Raw genomic sequence first — 19,817 nt, forward strand, 5'->3', positions numbered from 1 at the left:
GGATCAGTTGTCCTGGTCCCTTTGTAGAAAAACAGCCCCAAAGCATGTTTCCACCCTCATGCTTCACAGTAGGTATGGTGCAACTCAGCATTCTTTCTCCCCCAAACACGACAAGTTGAGTTTTTACCAAATGTTGGTTTCATCTGACCATGTGACATTATCCCATTCCTCTTCTGGATCATCCAAATGCTCACTAGCAAACTTCACTGGCCTTGACATGAAAACTAGACGGGCCTTGACATGTACTGGCTTAAGCAGGAGGTACAAGTCTGGCACTGCAGGGTTTGAGTCCCTGATCTTTAAAAATCAGAAAATGTGATTTTCTGGATTTTTTTTCTGTCTCACAGTTGAAGTGTACCTATGATGAAAATTATAGGCCTCTTTCATCTTTTTAAGTGGGAGAAATTGCACAATTGGTGGTTGACTAAATACTTTTTTGCCCCACTGTATATTAAGGGGATTTACCAAGAATAATGTTCTTATGGCATGTGCCAATAATTTGATTAAATATAAAATATTGTACTCTAATGACAAAATACCTAATGTTTTTGTTGTACACCGATATAAAATATGAGTGTGATGGTGCTTGTTTTTACCACAGTTACACCTTATAGGTGTATAGATTCTGTGACTCAAGAAATAATTGATTCATTCACTAATTCATTAGTTCGTAATTAATTAATTTAATTCGTAATGTAGATATTTGACACAATTATTTTCATGATCTGTTTTACATAAAAAGCTTGTGGTTCAATTAGCTTCATTAATGCTAAAATGCTGAAAGAAATGTGTGCTTGGGCACTGACCTTAATGTAAGATGCTCCTGATGTGGTCGAGTACTGTGTTCATGTGAGTTTATGCGTGGTGTGTGTTGTTTTTTTTGGTTTTTTTTTTTTATACCAGTCCTCCACGCTTTAAATATTTTCTTTTAATCGCTACTGTCCTGGCCATTAAAAGCAAACAGCCCATGAATGGGAGAAAAACAGACATTTGTGAATGCAAAATTATTGACTGCCTTTTGATCTAAATCTTCTTTTTCTCTGTGTGTTTGGTCGTGCAGCCAGCATGAATGAAGCAGAGGTGGACAGTGCTGGAGATGGTAAGTAGTGACGCATTGATTGTGATCCTGATTGTTTTAAAAGAAAATGGGCTGATTCCAATACCAGTCGCTTTTTTTCTCCTTTGTTTAGGAAAATGTACCTTATTTGATCTATTAGAGGCTAAAATAGCTTTAAACAAACAAAAACAATCTTAAGTCATTTAAAATACAAGGTGAATTTTTTTAAAGATTTTATCATTTTACTATTTAAAGCAAAAACTGAATTGCCTGCCTTTAGCTTTGTGAAATTGTTACAGTACGTAAAATATATTTGCACAAAACAAAAACAGTAGATAATTCACTCTGTGCCCGTAAGTGGTGCTGTTGGAACAGCGGCGATATAGCATTTTCTTGATTGACGCTGTGCACAAAGCTGCAATGCTCTGCTTATAAACGGCGTTAAACGGAGGTAGAGGAAAAGAATATGCCATTGAAACTTTTCTGAAGACAGTCAGATCCCACTCAGCCTCTCATATAGTTTAGCCTAAGATTCCTTAATAGTTTAATACATCTTCCCTTTTTTTCTTTTTTGTAGGATGCAGATGGGGTATTTACTTTTACTCTTTTTTTTATTATTTATTTGGTATATTTGTGATTTAAGCTGTTGACAACATAAAATGATCTAGTAGTGTTCTGAGCAACACTACTGGTGCAATGTGAATACATACAGCAAAATATGGTAACAGTGATTATTTGTGTTATTTAATGTGAATCTGTCTTTTTTTCCTCTGTAGTGTTCTCATTTCCTTCTGTCCCTAATGAGGAGAATCTGCTCGGTGTGAATAAGCCACTGCCCAAACAGTTATGGGAGGCCAAAAAGGTGAGTACAGGAGGATGCTAAATGCAAAATTGGTCCCACTTTATATTAGGTGGCCTTAACTACTATGTACTTATTGTGTCCATATTGTATTGCAAAACACTTTTGCTGATATTGAGGTGGGATACGGGTAAAGTTAGGGACATGAATAAGTATGAGTAGGTTTAATACTAGGGTTAGGGATATGGGAAGCATCAACAGTGTAATTAAAAATGTAATTACACAAATTAATTACAGATGTAATTACATTAAGGTATTTTTTATAATAATATAATATAATATAATATAATATAATATAATATAATATAATATAATATAATTGTTATATAATTAGTACATTGCATCAAATTATTAATTTAAATATTAGTACATAGTAGTTAAGGCCATCTAATATAAAGTGGGTCTGCAAAATTTAAAAAGTCTTTCCAAAAAATATCTGATTTGGACCAAAATATCTGTGCTTAGACTTAATATACCTCCTACTGGCCATTATTACCAACAATATAAAGAGTGTAGTTTTTATTAATTTCTGTATAAATAATTTGTACTATGTAGGGCTGCTTTTTCTTGTGTTGTTAACAAGCCTCTACTAGCTTTCAGGCTTAGGGTTGCCAGAGGTCTTGAGTTTAAATCTTCCCACAACCTTATTTCTTTGCCCTCATATTAGTATATACATCATTAGAGGAGATATTGTTAAGATAAGAAGGGGCATGTAAATGTTTTAGCACGATTTGTTTGTTTTTTTTTAGTTGAAAAATGAATGATGTGCATGCATAAATCATGTATAATAAACATGGCAACATTCAGTAAACAAATAGGAATTGTCAGGGTGACATGATGACTTTAACAAAATCTTTGTGCTGTCGACTACAGAATGTGTATTATTGATTTGAGTATGAAGCCATTTTGTCTTACCAGGGTACAGCGGCACTAATTGATTCTTTGTAGATGGTAAGTTGTTAAATGTATCTTTGGTTAGTGTGAACGTGTAATCCATGTTGCCTGGTTGCAGGTGCAGTCTCTGTCCTCCCGGCCAAAGTCCTGTGAAGTGCCTGGAATCAAGTAAGTCAAGGGTGTGTGTGTGTGTGTGCATGTTTATTGATATTTGCTGTACATTTAAACATCCTTAAATTGTCTGTCTCTGTTTCTCTGCAGTATATTCCCATCTCCAGAGCAGAATGCTGGTCTGTCTCACTACCAGGGTACGTTAAACACTGGTGGATCCCTGCCTGACCTCAGTAACCTGCACTTCCCCTCTCCGTTGCCTACTCCACTTGACCCCGACGAGGCTGGATATCCCAACCTGAGCGGAGGCAGCAGCACCGGCAACCTGCCTGCGGCCATGATGCATCTGGGCATTGGAAACTCACAAGGTCAGTGGGTGACCATATCCGGCATAAACAGACACATTAATACTTGTACTGGTTTTCACACATGCGTAATCTCATTTACGCATAGTCTAAAGATAAAAAGAGCTATTGTTCGACCAAATCGTTATTCAAGGAGGCTCGTTTGCTGTTAAAGCATCTCCTGGCTTCAGAAGAGCCTGGCTGAACACTTCAGCCTTTGTTTAACGGCACACTGTAGGCTTACACTGTAGGCGCTTTTTGGGGAATGAATGCCATGTGTTTTCTAAAGGGCCACATCCATGCAGAAGTCCACAGTTCTCCTCCTCTCTCTTCCCCCCTTTTTAAATCCACCCGCCATCTGATCGCCCTCTTAGACTGCCATTCTCTTGAGCTTTATTCTTTCCATTCGCTCTCATGTCTGGGAACAGGGTGTGCTGGGATGTCTCCGCTGCCCGTTTCAGCTGGGCTGCTCGCTCATTGGCTGGTCCCCAGAGACACAGGTGACCTTTAACCCCTGAATTGGCTGCTCATAAACAGCTCTTTTCTCTCTCGCTCTCACTGGTCCACTAACCTGCAGACAATTGCTCAGTGTCTTCTCTGAGGAGTGGACATCAGGACAGGAGCCTGCCTGCACGCAGTGACTCATAAAGCCATTATTGGTTTATCTCGGTTTCATTAAGGCAGTTCAAGAAGAACTTTTGACCTCTGAAGCTGATTATGTCTTGTTTGTTGTACTCTCAGGGCTGTCATCCTCTCTAAGCAACCCTTCCATCCAGGCATCCCTCACCAACTCTCAGCTGCACTCATCTCTCAGCAATCCGTCGCTCCACACGTCCCTGCGTCTCTCCTCGCTGTCCAACCCTCCTCCAACAGGCATGGCGAGTTCACCCAGGAGGCGGCCGGCACCCATTAGTCCTCTGACGCTCTCTCCAGGGGGCGATCAGAGGCGAAGCCTGAGCAAGCAGCTCTCCCCAACAATGTCGCCCTCTCTCTCTCCGATCACACAGGTGAGAAAGTGCTCATTAATGGTACATGGTATCTTTTCTCAGTATTCACCCAGAAGATCAAAAGCTTCTTGAATTAAACTGTACAGGGCTGCAGACTGCATCCAATGTTGTAAGACTTTTCAGTGATGCAACCATACATACATTTAAAAACATTTTTATCATGCACTACCATTTTCTGCTGTGTACGTCAAACGCTTAAGGGCAAATACTTAAATGTGTGGCAGAACAGTTGAGCCATGCAGTACTTATACTACGTCCTAAAAGTATGTACTCTTTTTGTGAAGAAAAAGTACATCCTTTTGAGTGTGTATCAGAAAATTATGCAAGATTTGGGACATACTACTACATTATCTTTAACAGACTCTGACGCTTAGTTACGAGCATCCCATCAGCGTTTAAAATTTCCCTGTCAATCATCGTCAGATTCGTCACAGTTAAAATACTCCAAATTCAGTTTGATTTCCTACCGTATCGGAGAGAAATGTAGTGGCACGTTGATTTGCCATGTGTGGGTCTTTAATGCAGAGACTCCCCTCATGTGTTTGCAGTTTAAATATAATGATGCATTTAAAAGTTAATGGCCAAACGTATCATTACAAAAGTTTACAATGCTGCTGCCGGTGAAATATAATGTGGATAGCACTGAATAAATATCTTTTCGTCAGGTTAAATTCTGATAATTGATCACTCAAACTTTTATCTAAACCTTTCAACTTAACCATCGGACTCGCACATCCGTCATGTTTGTAGTTTTCTAACACTTTTTATCCGCATTTGCAGTTCTAATCGAATCCTTGTCCAACTCGCAATGGGTTGTGGGCAATATAAGCCATTAGAGTGTGCGTCGATCTGTACTTCGAATTCGACTGGAAATAGTAAACCATCCAGGTATATTTGGAATACTCTTTTCAGCATACTATGATTTGGGACGTACTAATTCTATTTTCGAATACTATTTATTATGGATAGTATGCCAATTGGGACGCAGGGCATGTCTTAGAGTAAGGGTGGGGTTGCTATGGATGATGCGATTTAAATATAGAAATATTATGTTTCACGTTGCCATATTCAAATAATGATTTAAAAATGTAGGCGAAGTGTCACAAATTAAACTAGTATATGATCAGCTAATTGTCAGACTCTCATGAGTTTGCAGAATTCAAGCGAAAATTATGTTTTATAAAAAAAATTTGTGAGGAGCACATCCAAATGGTCTATCTAATCAGTGCGAGGGAGAGACGACTCACCAAGTTACCTCGACCTGGTTTACTGCATCCCTCCGCCACCTCCACCCCGTTCCTCACTCACGGTCTGCAGTGTGGGGAAGAACTCTGGGTTTAGGCTAAATTCAGAGCTCGGAGATCCCCTCGGACAGTGTGCCTAATATTCTTATTTTTTTTACTCTATTTGATCATTTTTACGTGTAAACTCATAAAGGCATACATTTATTATCACTATTGCCGCAATGTTGTATAGTGTCTTTGGCGACAACAGCCATTATGATTGTTTGTGATTTGGTCTTAGTGATTTAAGTGTCCTCTTGACTACTCCTAGCGTTTCATGGATTTAGGAGCTAGTTTTAGCACTAAAATGCTTTGTGAAATACTCTTAGAGCAAAAATGTAGGAGTCCTAAAGTTAGGACTGACACACCCATTATTAGTTTTTCCTAAAGCGGCAAGTTAGGAGCTACTGTTATCCTTAAGATGTTTTGTGAATGCAGCACCTGATCCTTAGTTCATATCAGCGAAAGCAACAGATATGAGCTGCATTTTATTTATCATCAGTACATTTGTAAAATCAAAGGTCGCAATAGGAGAAAGAGCGACATTAGCACTGGAAAGATAATTTAGTATCACTATTTCAGGATGCAACGCCAAACTGTCATTTGCGGCCGATTGCATGGCGGCTTGATGATGAGACTCTGCGACTCATCTGCGGTGGGCCATATCCGTGGCGCTGTTTGTTGCAATATCATTGTTATATCTGACAATGCCAGTTAAACAAGCTCCTACACATTTCATTTTGTACCAGTTTTTTTTAGGAGGGGAAAAGCACCATAAAAATGGTCCATATCACCTGTGTACTGTCAAAGTTTTCTGTCAAAATCATACATCTATTTCTTTTTGGTGTGTGTGTGCAGAACAGACTACGAAACCAGGAGCTTGTCTCATCTGTAAAAGTCAATGTCATCGCTCACATTTTTTAAAATAGATATTCCTTTACTTTTGTTTATTTTGTGAAGAGCTTTTGTAAGAAATGTCAATCTGGTCTACTGTTTGTTTTTGCCAAGAACAGAGTGTTCGGGTGCGTACCATAGCCCAGTCAAATGATTTTATAACTTTCCTGTTCTCTTTAGGGGGTTGCCTTGGACACCAGCAATTTGCCAATGGAACCGCCCCCTCCCTACCCCCTTTACCAGCAGCAGCAGCAGCAGCAGCAACCACCTCCCCAGTCCCATCCATCTATTCAGCAGAGCTCCCAGCATCCAGGTGTGCAGCAGCGACCAACAGGTGGCCAACAGCAGCAACAACAGCAGCACCAACAACAGCACCAACAACAACAGCAACAACAACAGCACCAACAACAGCACCAACAACAGCAGCAGCAACAGCACCAACAACAACACCACCAACAGCAGCAACAACAGCACCAACAGCACCAGCCTGTGTCCCCGCTGCAGAATGTCCCACTCGACTTTAATTCCAGTGCTGTAAGTTCCCATTGAAATCAGCTGTTAGTAGAGATGGGCCTCTGAGGGGAGATGCTAATGTTCAGCTGTTTCACAGGCCGGTTATTTTTGGCTGAACAGGAAAACACTGTAACATGTGAGAGCCAAGACTGCAGAAACACTTAGCACTATTTCCGGCACTATACAATTAAAAATACTGTAATTCGAATACGAGATATAAAGTTCTGGTCACAATTATTGGCACCCTTGGTAAATATGATCAGAGGCGGCTGTGAAAAATATCTGCATTGTTTAATTTTGATCTAATATACTTCGGAATATATCAAAGTATATTCCTATTCATATTAACGTTTGTTTAGCACACCAGCGTGACTAGGAACATCTGGCCATGACTTCTAATCTCAGTATAAATGTGAGGACATACAAAGGCCAAATTCTCTTAATCACACTTTGTAAATCCAAAGAATATAATTCTGATGTGCAACAAAAGATTGTTGAGCTTCGCAAAATAGAAAGTGGCTGTAAGAAAATAGCTAAAGTATTGAAAATTCCCATTTCCACCATCAGGGCAATAATTGAGAAGTTCCAATCCACTAAAGATGTCACTAATCTGCCTGAAAGAGGACATGTGTGTGTCGTCTTAATGTGGCCAAATACTCTCCAAGAGTCTAACAGCTAGAGAATTGCAGAAATTAGTCCTGATGTCACAAAACTTAAAAACGGAAGAAAAAAAACAGCACCTCTAGTACATCACAACATGTTGTTTGGGAGATTTCATGAAAAATCTCATCCAAAAACATTCCAGCATATTCAGTTGTCAGACACGACTGGAACTTCAAACGGGACCGGGTTCTGTGGTCAGACTAAACTTTAAAAAGAGCTTTATTGCTGCAAACCCACAAGATTACTTTGGTGCAAACAGGGATAAAAAGTACCCCATGGTCACGGTGAACTATACCGCTGGATCTTTAATCTTGTGGGCTTATTTTTCTTTTCCTTTTTATTATGGATTCTATCAAATGCCAGCAGATAAAATATCAAAACCTGATGACTTTTGCTAGAAATCTTATCACAGGCCATGGTTGGATCTTTCATCAGGACAATGATGATCCAAAACACATCAAAATCAACACAAAAATGTGTCACTGAGTGTTACGACCCCTGGCTCCAGGGACACACGCATTTGCATACCAAATATTAAGCTCAATAAAGATGTTTATTAACTACTTAAGTAAGGTAACAGTAAATAATAAAATTAAAATAATTAAAGGAAATAATAGTGTTTCTGTATCCATCAGACGATACTGATGGATACAGAAACACTATTATTTCCTTTAATTGTTTTAATTTTATTATTTACTGTTACCTTACTTAAGTGTAAAGCAAAGTGCATGGCTGAGTGTAAGAAAATGTTGAATTGACAAATTCTAAAAGTATTTAATAAAAGGGAGCCATTAATTGTGGCCAACATGTATTGGAGAAAAACATTTATTTTATGAAGAATTTTCCCCCCCATTTTAAATTTAATGAAAGGTTAGATTTTTTTTTTAATAAAAAGGATGAACAAGGCAGATTACATTTTTTACAGGCTTCTTTGTTCATATTTACCAAGGTGCCAATAATTCTGTGTACCATGGCTGTATATAGTGTTAACATGTTGATAACTTCCTCTTGCTTCTTTTTGCGTGCAGCACAACAGCATGGCAGCGTTCTTTAACGATCCCTTTATGGATTTGCAGTTCTCCGGACGGCAATCCAAGTGTTCGTCCTATCAGGTAAACGTATAATATCCTGCAGTGCACCCTGTTTCCAGAGTTGTTCATCTTTTGTCTTACAAACACCAACAAATATTTTGCATGCGTTTAAACCACAGGATCAGTATAACATGTTGGAGAATGTCATGAGCTCAGTGGCTGGAGGATTTGACCCTTCCTCCAACCTCTACTGCTCTCAGGCTGCCCTCATGGGCTTGGGTGGTAGCCATGGTAACCTTCAAGACCACCATCAGATGAGGCCCAACATGTTTTACTCTAATTGTGGAGGAGGAGTGCCCAACATCATCCTTACAGGTATAAAGGTTTCAAAAAATGAGTCTCATTCATCTCATTCATGGACTAATATTTTATGTAACTGGCAATAGAAATGTCATATTCAAAGATATGCTAGTTGATTATCAGAACTAGCTTTTTAGTTTATAAAGATTTGTACTACATTTCATATGTATACTAGTGTTGTCACGATACTGGAATTTACAACTGCAATACGATACCTTGAAAAAATCATGATATTCGATACCACAGGGAAAACTGTGATATGTACCGCCATACAGATAATTTATCATCTCCTCATAATTTTTTTAATAATTTGGGTAAATTTATTACAATAGCTTACACACAGAATAGCGATCCTTTATTTGAATTGTTGAACTACATTTACAAAAAAAGACAGTCAGTCATAAAATAACAAATAAACAAATTACAAACAATAGGACAAATAAATACAATCGAATAAATAGACAAAAAAATAAACATGGCTTTAAGTTTTTTAGGTGGGTCTGACTGGTATTCAGGTAAGAAATACTACAGAAATGAAAGCAATTGAATGTAAAAATCTGGCCAAATTTGCCCATTGGCCCCTGTCCATCATGGCCACCTAATCATCCCCATATCCTGATTGGCTGAATCACTCTGTCACCTCTCCACCAATCAGCTGGTGTGTGTGGTGATCAGTCTGGCACAATATGGCTGCCGTGGCATCATAGAGGTGGATGCTACACATTGGTGGTAATTGAGGAGATTCCCCCCTTCTATGTAAAACGCTTTGCGTGCCTAGAAACGAGTTATTATTAAAGTTTATACATATAAACTAATTATTATTAAAATTATTATTAATTAATATTTGAATATATTGTAAAATGTAATTTATTCCTTTGAAGGAATCATTACTCCAGTCTTTAGTTCTAGTAACGGCATTTATATATTTATATTTTTTTTGTCACTTTTGATTAATTTAAAGGGATAGTTCACCCAAAATGAATGTGATGTTTATCTGCTTACCCCCAGGGCATCCAAGATGTGGGTTTGTTTGTTTCTTCAGTAGAACACAAATTTTTTAAGAAGATTTTTTAACTCCAACCGTTGCTCGTATAATGCATGTCAATGGGGTGTCTTCTATGAGAGCCACTATGAGAGTAAAAACACATAGACATACGAATCCATATTGAACCCTGCATCTCGTGGCGACACATTGTCTTAAGACACGAAATGATCAACAGTATTTATGTTTTTTGTTTTGTTTTTACCTCATATTAGACGAATCTCATCTACTATTCCCAACGTCATTACTTCTGCCGAAGGTCAATACAATGGCGCGATCATAGATATGTAAATATACGGTAATAACGCGTTAACGCAAAATTATTTTAACGGCATTAAATTTAGTAGTAGGAAAAAGTGAGAGCAGTAATAGACACAAAGGATGCAGCAGCAAACATTAATAGTGAAAGAAAAGGGTTGACATTAATATTACTATTCTAAACCAAAATGCAGGTATTTGTGTACAAGCTACCACATTTTCTGTTTAACTTTTATTAGACTCCAGGTCTATAAGAAAGAAAAGTACGTTTTCACTGAGCACAGTCCTAGCGCGATGCACTGAAGCTCACTCTTGCTCATATCTGAGGTCAATCATTAACACCATCCCCGCTTACAGTACATGTGTTTAATTGAACTAAATACATTGAACTAAATACATTACAATCGGCTAAAACGAATACGCAGGTTACTTTTATGAACAAGCGCTCTCACGCAAGTCCGTGTTCCTCACACTGTTCATGTGAATCGCGGCACAGTTCGGCACACACACACACACACACACACACACAAAAATACAGACAGTTCAATAGGGAACACGCAGCTCTTAAAGGAGGTATGGTGTGGTTCTGGTGCACTCACAGTTCCGCATGACAGCTTTCACATTTCCAATGTTTCATACGAACTGTGCCCTGTTCTGAACTAAACTGCCAGTGTAAAAACTCCCTTTATATTCTTAAAATGAGAGAAATCACTGCTTATTCTGAATTCAACACAAGAACAATGTAACAATTTCATAACCTTCTCCAGAACAAAAATTATTCAAATTCGTTCATCCCTCTCCGTTTTCTCCTCAACGTCTGTTCTAACTGCCAATCCGCAGCTTGGTATCTCAAGGCTATTCTGCTGCTTCCCAGAAGTTACTCAACTTGAGGTTGATGCAACCATCAGTCGGATGAGTTCTTCCACCTGTGCCCTTGACCCCTCCCCTACAGCTCTGGTGAAAGAAAATATTACTGCTATCAGTCCCCTTCAAAATCACCATGATAATAAACCAATCCCTTCAGTCTGGTCAGGTACCATCTGTCCTAAAAACAGCTATAATTAGACCGTTACTCAAGAAAACCTCCTCGATTCTCAAACTCTTGCTAATAATAGGCCTATATTCAACTTGCTATTTAATTCGATAGTTTTTGGAGAAGGTAGTTGCCAGGCACCTTGAGGACATCTCAATGACAACAACATTTTTGAAAAGTTCCAGTCTGGCTTCCATTCTGGCCACAGCACGGAAACAGCCTTAATGAGGGTTACAAATGACTTGCTAATGACAGCTGATGCCGGGTCACCATCACTCCCTGTCCTCCTGGATCTTCCTGCAGCGTTCGACGCGGTTGACCATGGGATACTTCTCAAACGACTGTCTCATTCTATTGGACTTGATAACACTGTCTTGCAATGGTTTGAGTCATACCTCGCAGACAGATCTGAATTTGTGGCCATGGGTAGCTCAAGGTCCCTTTCACATGCGGTTGGTTGCGGAGTACCTCAGGGCTCAGTTCTAGGACCTCTCTTATTCAATCTCTACATGCTTCCTCTATGTAAAGTCATCATTCGCTTGGGAATTTCATTTCATAACCACGCTGATGATACACAATTATATCTGAAAATCAGACCGAGTATAAAGTTTTCCTCCTCACACATCAGTGCATCCATGGCAATGCTCCCACCTACCTTAAAGAGCTCATTACTCCACAAATCTCAGCACGTTCTCTTCGCTCCACAAACACACATCGACTCAATCCTCTTCTTACCTGTTTAGAAAGTCTTTCAATGTTTAAATTAATTAATTATTTTAATTGTAATTTTATTTTATTTATTTATTAATTTTCATCTCTTTGTAGCACTTTGAGATTTTCTTTAAAATGTAAAGTGCTTTATATATAAAATGTATTATTATTATTATTATTATTATTATTATTATTATTATTATTATTAATTTTTACGTTTAGGCTTAAGAGACATGAACAATTTCTTTGATAAACATCTATGACCTTTGATACGTCTAGTAATAATACTGCATGCTCTATTATTGATTATTATTGAATAAGTATGGTTTCACTAATAATAAACGTACATTTGCATAAAGTATGGATATTTGTCCATATACCCATGTTGATTAGAGTTTTAAAATCTTTATTTAAACTTAATTTAAGACTGCTTACAATTGCTAAAAATGTGCGATTAAATTGCAATTAATCGCGAGTTTACTCATGACAATCATGCGATTAAACGTGATTATTTTAATCGATTGACAGCCCTAACATATATATATATATATATATATATATATATATATATATATATATATATATACATATATACACACACACACACACACACACAGATATATATACACACACACTATTGCACCGGGTTTTGAACTTGTCCAGCGAAAGTAATGCCGTTGAGAATATTAGATATATTAGATGACATTCGTCTGCTATGAGTAAAAAACAAACAAAAAAACATACAGTTGAAAACTGATCGTTTTGTGTATTAAGACATCAATGTGTCGCCATGAGCCACAGGGTTTAAGTAAGGGATAATCCACGGCTAGCCATGCATTAAAGGATTTTAATGCACGCCGTAGAGGCGAAGAACCGCCCGGCACGAAGCGGAGGGTGGTTGCCTCTAGGTCGTGCATTAAAATCATTTAATGCATGGCTAGCCGTGGATTTTCCCGCTTATACCATGGTTATTTGCCAAGTTAAAAACAAGTTAAAGCTGTAACTGATGTTTTTTAAGAGACGGGTTAAAATGACGGTTGTTTTCTTACGTCTCGTTAGTTCTAGCACACCGTCGCTTTAAATAAAGTAGAGCCATCGAAATGTTTTTATATGAACAAATTACCACATTTATTTAAATTTCATTATTAAAAGAGAGAGACAGAGAACTGAAAGAGAAAGTTCAGAGAGAGAGAGAGAGATGCGTTCGCAATCTCTTCTTTATGTCAGCCTGAATATCCCCTCGTTGCTTAAGCATATCGAACATTGACTTGAATTATATGAGCAACGGTTAGAGTTAAAAATCCTTATTTGTGTTCTACTGAAGAAACAAACAAACCTACATCTTGGATGCCCTGGGTGTAAGCAGATAAACATCACATTCATTTTTGGGTAATCTATCCCTTTAATGTGCCCTTGCTGAATAAAAGTATTAATTTGTTTACCAACAAAATCTTACAGACCTCAAACTTTTGAATAGTAGTGTGTATATATGATCATTGTATGAGTGTCCCAACAAAAGTGTTGAAGTCTTAAGATGTGAAGTGGATTAGCCTTTCAGGTAACCCAAAAAAAGTTTTTCACATCTGTTCTTTCGCATCTCCTGTATTCACTCATGATTCTGCTCTCTCTCAGACGACTCCAATCCCAGCCTGTCTAAGGACATCAGCAGCGTGTTGTCTGCAGTGCCAGAGTGTTTGGACTCGGAGGGAGGTTTTCCACTGGAGGACGAACTACGTATTGAGCCACTCAGTTTGGATGGACTGAGCATGCTCAGTGACCCCGACATGGTCCTCCCTGACCCCTCAGTAGAGGACAGCTTTCGAAGCGACAGACTTTAAAGAGCCACATCATGCATGTATACATACATACATACAAGTCTATGAACATGACGACTAAAGCACAGAACCTATAGCACTCAGATTTCTATAAACATATGAAAAAAGATCTTTTTTTTACGTTTTCTTAAACACGAAGCGCATGCATAAACACTACATGCTGATATGAAACGAATCATCACGTTCGCATGAGTCACCCAGACTCCGTCTCTCAGTGGCCGCCATTGCTCAGCATGCTCCATCTGCCTCCCGAGACCGCGCTCATCACTCAAACGGATGTGTGAAACCAATCTGGACGCTTCACACGCGCTTTGACCTGTAAAGACGGACGAAACAAACAAACATGCTTGAACACATGAACCTGCTGTGTATCTACTCCTTGTGCCGAGTGACAATCAGATTGCGAAGCCATAGCGATGCCAAACCCAGGGCTGGTTCGGGCCGTTGCATTGCTGGTCTAATTCGAAGCCATGCAACCAAAGCAAAATGAATGTGCTTGTTTTACAGTGCTTTTTGATGTTATCATGTCACACCAGCTTTCACTGACATTTCGATAGCAGCAAAAGGATGGGACGGTCTTGAATGTGAAGATGACATTATGACGTGTTATGGAACAGAAGGCGTCGACAGCCGGCCTAATACCAGCCCATATTGATGCACCAAATGCTGTGATACGAGACACCAGCAGGATGGATTGAGCCTTCCCCCCCCTCGCCTCGCCACGTCACCCAACCTTTGTTTCAGTTCCAGGACTAGAACGTGCTTGGTGTCAGCCACTCCACTGAATTGTCTGGCTCGAGCTACTAAGCAGACACATCTAAACTAACCAACAGATTTTGGTGTCACTGCCTGAAGTTTAGAGCATGCGCTATGATATTGCTGTGCGTCAGGTTCGCTGACCAATCAGTGGACACCTTGTACTTGCTTCAGGCTGTCAAATCTCAGTCCGTCCTTCATAATGTGGCCAGTCCCCATCATTCAAGTGATAGAATTCATGAGATCTCCTCCTGCACAGTCACGTACCGGAAAGACGGAAGAGTCTAGATGATGTGTATAGAGCATTATTTTGCATATTTTTTTGTATAAAAAGAAAAGAAAAAAAACTATGAAAGAGAGCTTTGCCACATATGTATGCCTCACGATTTTCTGACTAGAATGTATTTTTGAAACAGAAAAAGGGCAAACTGTTTACAAAGATAAAGTTTAAGAACTACGAATTGTGAGTAGGCGCTGAAATTTTTATGATTTTGGTATACATCTAAAATGAAAAAAACCTTTGTATCTCGCTGACATTGATCCAGTCCATAGTTAGCGAATAGAAGCTTTGGCTATGCAGAACTTTAGCACAGGACTGTCTCAGACGGCTGGAACAATCTAGACCACAAAAAGGAACTATTTTATGTGTATATTATACTATATCTTTGTGCTTATTTTGGATTTTATACAGACTTGTAATGCGGCTTCTAATATGTCAGTTGTATTTGTACTTGTTCACGCTCTCTTCCTTTGGACTTTTGTTGTGGATGTCTTTGGTGAACGTTTGTTGTGATGGTATTTTTCACCGTTGTTCAGCATGAGCCCTCTCTGCAGCTCTGACCCTTGTGAGGGGTTTTATGGGAAAGAAGACACTTTTAAAACATGTGATTTGTGGACGTGGGACACATGTATCATTGTTATTGCTCATGTTGAAGTTTGCACTGATCTGAACAAAATTGATCTTTCAGTTTTTAAGAAGCCAGTTCTGCTGTTTTCTTTTGGCGATGATGTTATTGGCAGACGCATGGCTATCTGCTTGGTTACGCTGTTTAGAGGGCTCTTGCCTTCTCAGCATGTTATGCATGTGAGGACTTTGAAAAGAATGCAGTATATTTTGTGAATGACCAAATATTTTGAAATGAAGAAAGACGTCTAAATATAGCTCAGGAATGTATTTTTTCACTAACATCATGAGTGGTCTCTTGCCTCTTGACTGCCAGATCTGGGTAAAATGTTACCCCCAGAGAAACTGTTATAGCAAAGATCCACACACTCTTCTGTGTTGTTATGTGTGTAGCTTTCTATTACAATCACAGAATTGGTAATAGAAAGCAATAGCAATGGGATCTGTGTGCCATGTCCACAATTTGTTTGTTTTGTTTTGTTTTTGGTGTGTAATTTTGCATTCATCAAGGTCATTCTAGAGTTTTGGTCAAAACCATCTTGTTGGTCAAATCAATCAAGTAGTCTTGACCAAAACTCTTCCTCTTTTTGTTGTGCATTGTTCATTGTGGTCCAAGTAGGCAAAAAGAGAAGACGAGTGACACAAGCAGAGATTTAGGGTGACATGAAAAAAATGTCCATTGTCTATTATCAATAGTGTAGAGATGGACTTGTCACTTTCAAACAAAGCATGTTTTCTGTTGGTCGACATGGCGAATTCGTGACCAACTCGAACCCGTTGCGAGATCTGTATGGGGGAAATCTTTCGCCCTCTTTTGAAATTCAGATCATGTTGGCTCCTATTGAAATGACTGGATTTCGCCAGCAACAAAAAAAATCCGCCAAACTTCATAAATGTGACCACACTTCCACCCCTGCAGCTGCAGCTTTTTTTTGTTTTGTTTTTTTGTAAATTTGTTCTTTAGGTGTATTATAAGCATCTATTATGAGAAGAACATGATTATAGGTGATGCACACACACTCTGGGCTGTTGAACTTGAGCATGTTACTGCATCCTGCTTCTGCTAAAAAAAAAGTGTGCATCTCTTTGTATAACTAACATCGTCTCTCTTATTCTGTCATCTTCCCAGTTAACTTTGAAGTTTTTTCATAAATATTAACAGTGGCATCACATTATAAGAGATGGAGTGAAATGTTCTTCAGTGGTTTTCATTGTGTCTGGTGGTTTGTTTCAGCCCTTGAAGAGTCTGTTCCCATCACTCATTCTCTCTCTCTCTCTCGCTCTCTTGGTAGAGTTCTTATCTTCTCCTGCCTTATTCTTGCTCTTGACCACTTGCTGTCCCTCTGAGTATACTGTGATACTTTCATTTTTGTATTTTCCATTTCCAGGCCCTGTGCTCTAATGGCAAAAAAGGTGTTTATTGGCTTTTTTTAATATAGTCTTCATAACAAGATATTCTGTTTATAGGGTTTTTTGTTGTCTTTTTTTGTCACCTTTTTAAAAATGTACAGTTATATTATTTAAAAAATATTTTCTTGTCCACTAGTGTTACTTCCTTTTTTGTAATATGCCATATTGAAATCTTTCTTTTTCTGACATTACAGATTTATTATACCAGTGGTTTCCAGTCCTGTTAATGGGGACCCACAGCACTGCACATTTTGTATGTCTTCCTTATTTAGCACGGCTGACTCAGATCGTTCGCTCATTAGCAGAGCTCCATGAGAGACAAACAAAATGTGCAGTGCTGTGGGTCCCCATGGCCCGGACTGAAAACCACTGTTCTACACCACAAGGCGTTTGGTTTGTGAAGTATGTTATAGTGCTTTCCTTTGATTTAATATAAACAAATAAAACTCTTTACTGTCTCAGACATCTGCTGTGGATTTTACTTTCTGTGACGAGCTTTCTGTTTTCAGCCATTTTCTCTTCCCTTGGTGTATTTTTATAATACACCACTAGATGGAGTCAGTAAGATGTGTCACAGTACTAAAGGATATGGATGCACAGAAATATCTGGAAAGACTGTTCGTTTGCACATAGTGATATATACAAATATACACACACATACATATACACAGATCAGGCATGACATTATGACAGGTGAAGTGAATAACACTGATTATCTCTTCAGTTAGTGGTGGGGTATATTAGGCAGCAAATGAACATTTTATCCTCAAAAGTTGATGTGTTAGAAGCAGGAAAAATGGACATGAGTAAGGATTTGAGTGAGTTTGACAAGAGCCAAATTGTGATTGCTAGATGACTGGTTCAGAGCATCTCCAAAACTGCAGTTCTTGTGGGGTGTTCCCAGTTTGTAGTGGTCAGTATCTATCAAAAGTGGTCAAAGGAAGGAACAGTGCGACAGCGTCGTGGGTGGCCAAGGCTCATTGATGCACGTGGGGATTGAAGGTTGGCCAGTGTGGTCCGATCAAACAGAGAAGCTACTGTGGCTCAAATTGGTCAAAGAAGTTAATGCTGGTTCTGATTGAAAGGTGTCAGAATATACAGGGCATCACAGTTTGTTGTGAATGGGGCTGCATAACCACAGACCAGTCAGGGTGCCCATGCTGACCCCTGTCCACTGCCGAAAGTGCCAACAGTGGGCACGAGAGCATCAGAACTGGATGATGGAACAATGCTAGATACCACTGCACACCTTCAGGGTTAATGTCAATAACACACAATATTAGGAAGGTTGTCATAATGTTATGCCTGGTTGAAAAAAAATGTGCTGCCTTAAATTACAATAAACTGACTTAAAAAAATGTGTTACAGTTTTTTAGTTAAAGCAATGTAAAACAGGCACGTGTTGTCAAATTATTGATCATATTTTATTATTATTATTTTTTTTTTTACAGTGAAACAGTTCTGGTGACCATTGACTTCAATTGTATGGACACACAAAAAAAGACATTTCTCAAAATATTATCATAATCATATTCTAAGAAAGGAAGTCCTTACGGTTAGGAAACTATGAGTGAGAAGATTGAAATATAATTTTTGTGGTATTATTTGCTGCTTTTTTGGGACTGCAATGTGAACAGCATAAGAAAAAGGGTGAATGAAGAGTTGAATTCCTGTGCATTGAGAAGAAATCCCATCTGCTTTGATTTCGTTGCTCTACTAGCCTTATCTGGTAATCCAAGGCATGACACCATTCAATATTGGTGGGCTGGTCCTGTAGATGTTTTTATAAGGTGTGAACAATCCGTCTGGTTCAAATGCAGCAAAGCGTGTAACATGGCTCAAATATGTGGAGAGACGCCCTGGCAAGCCTTTCATTACTGTTACAGTATTTACGATAATGGATTTTAAAACACAGGTAGCCTAGTAATAACATGTTGAACAAGCAGTGAGAGGAAGAACATGATAAGAGCATGCTAATCTCTTTCACTGCTGGAATTCACATAAACTCTGAAAAAAAGACCATTTATGATGACTCTCTCCAACCCTGTTTACTGAAGCCAAGCTGAACTTTTTCATTTTTATCTTCATTAAAAGGAACAAACTGAGTCAAGATATGGTCAGAACAAACAGTACTGAGGGCTTTTAATAGTTTGTTTATAAGACTGTTTGCTGTGTGATAGATCCTATTTCAGATTTATTTTATTAGTATGTTTACTTTCTCTGAACTTGTTGGCTCAGAAATTATGCTAATTTGAATTTAGGTATAGCCATATACTGTATATAGCAGTTGTTCTCCAGGTCCTGGGCCCAATAGGAGGCAGTGGCAAACTTCCAGCAAACCTCAGTAAGTCTTAAATGGGTCATATAATGGTACATGCACTTTTACAAGTTGATTGTATGGAAATGTGTGTTGGCAGTGCCTGTACACAACCATCCTATAATGATAATAATCCATCCAGTGTTTTTTTTAAGCTCCTTATATGTTTTCTCCTGTCTCACATCAAGCCGTTCTGACTTTTCTCCCACGATTGTTGATTGACTTCAGCGTTTCAACACAGACCCGCCCTGAGCGAGCTTTCATCATAGTCCGCTATTGTTGATACGCTGGAGCAGAATGGCGTCTAAGCGATTGTGTTATTCTGTTCTTGGGTGTAATAACGAAAACAACAGTCATTTTGATGTTCCTAAATCCGAACCGCTGAAGACGCTGTGACTGAGTGTTGTTTTCAAAGGGAATATTACCCCGATCAACGTCAATGCTTTCATGTTTGCGCCAAGCGAATCATTTTTCATCAGACTGCTTTATGAATGAGGGTCAGTATAAAGCTGGTTTTGCTTAAAAGCTGATCCTG

The 19,817-nt window shown here is 38.7% G+C and overlaps 1 protein-coding gene across 3 annotated transcripts in view; it reads left to right on the forward strand.

Moving 5' to 3' along the window:
- crtc3 (CREB regulated transcription coactivator 3) overlaps positions 1 to 17,430 on the forward strand; it is a 57,123-nt gene extending 39,693 nt beyond the window's left edge. For all 3 annotated transcript variants that reach the window (XM_067437432.1, XM_067437434.1, XM_067437433.1), the window contains 9 exons: positions 1,061 to 1,099; positions 1,834 to 1,919; positions 2,929 to 2,978; positions 3,072 to 3,289; positions 4,007 to 4,272; positions 6,630 to 6,983; positions 8,654 to 8,737; positions 8,836 to 9,031; positions 13,693 to 17,430. In XM_067437432.1, coding sequence (XP_067293533.1) covers positions 1,061 to 1,099; positions 1,834 to 1,919; positions 2,929 to 2,978; positions 3,072 to 3,289; positions 4,007 to 4,272; positions 6,630 to 6,983; positions 8,654 to 8,737; positions 8,836 to 9,031; positions 13,693 to 13,898 — 1,499 coding nt within the window. In that variant the 3' untranslated portion in view covers positions 13,899 to 17,430. The remainder of the gene's footprint in view (positions 1 to 1,060; positions 1,100 to 1,833; positions 1,920 to 2,928; positions 2,979 to 3,071; positions 3,290 to 4,006; positions 4,273 to 6,629; positions 6,984 to 8,653; positions 8,738 to 8,835; positions 9,032 to 13,692) is intronic.
- Positions 17,431 to 19,817: the final 2,387 nt, after the last annotated feature.

This window comes from Pseudorasbora parva, chromosome 1, assembly GCF_024679245.1.
Source record: "Pseudorasbora parva isolate DD20220531a chromosome 1, ASM2467924v1, whole genome shotgun sequence".
Classification (NCBI taxonomy): domain Eukaryota; kingdom Metazoa; phylum Chordata; class Actinopteri; order Cypriniformes; family Gobionidae; genus Pseudorasbora; species Pseudorasbora parva.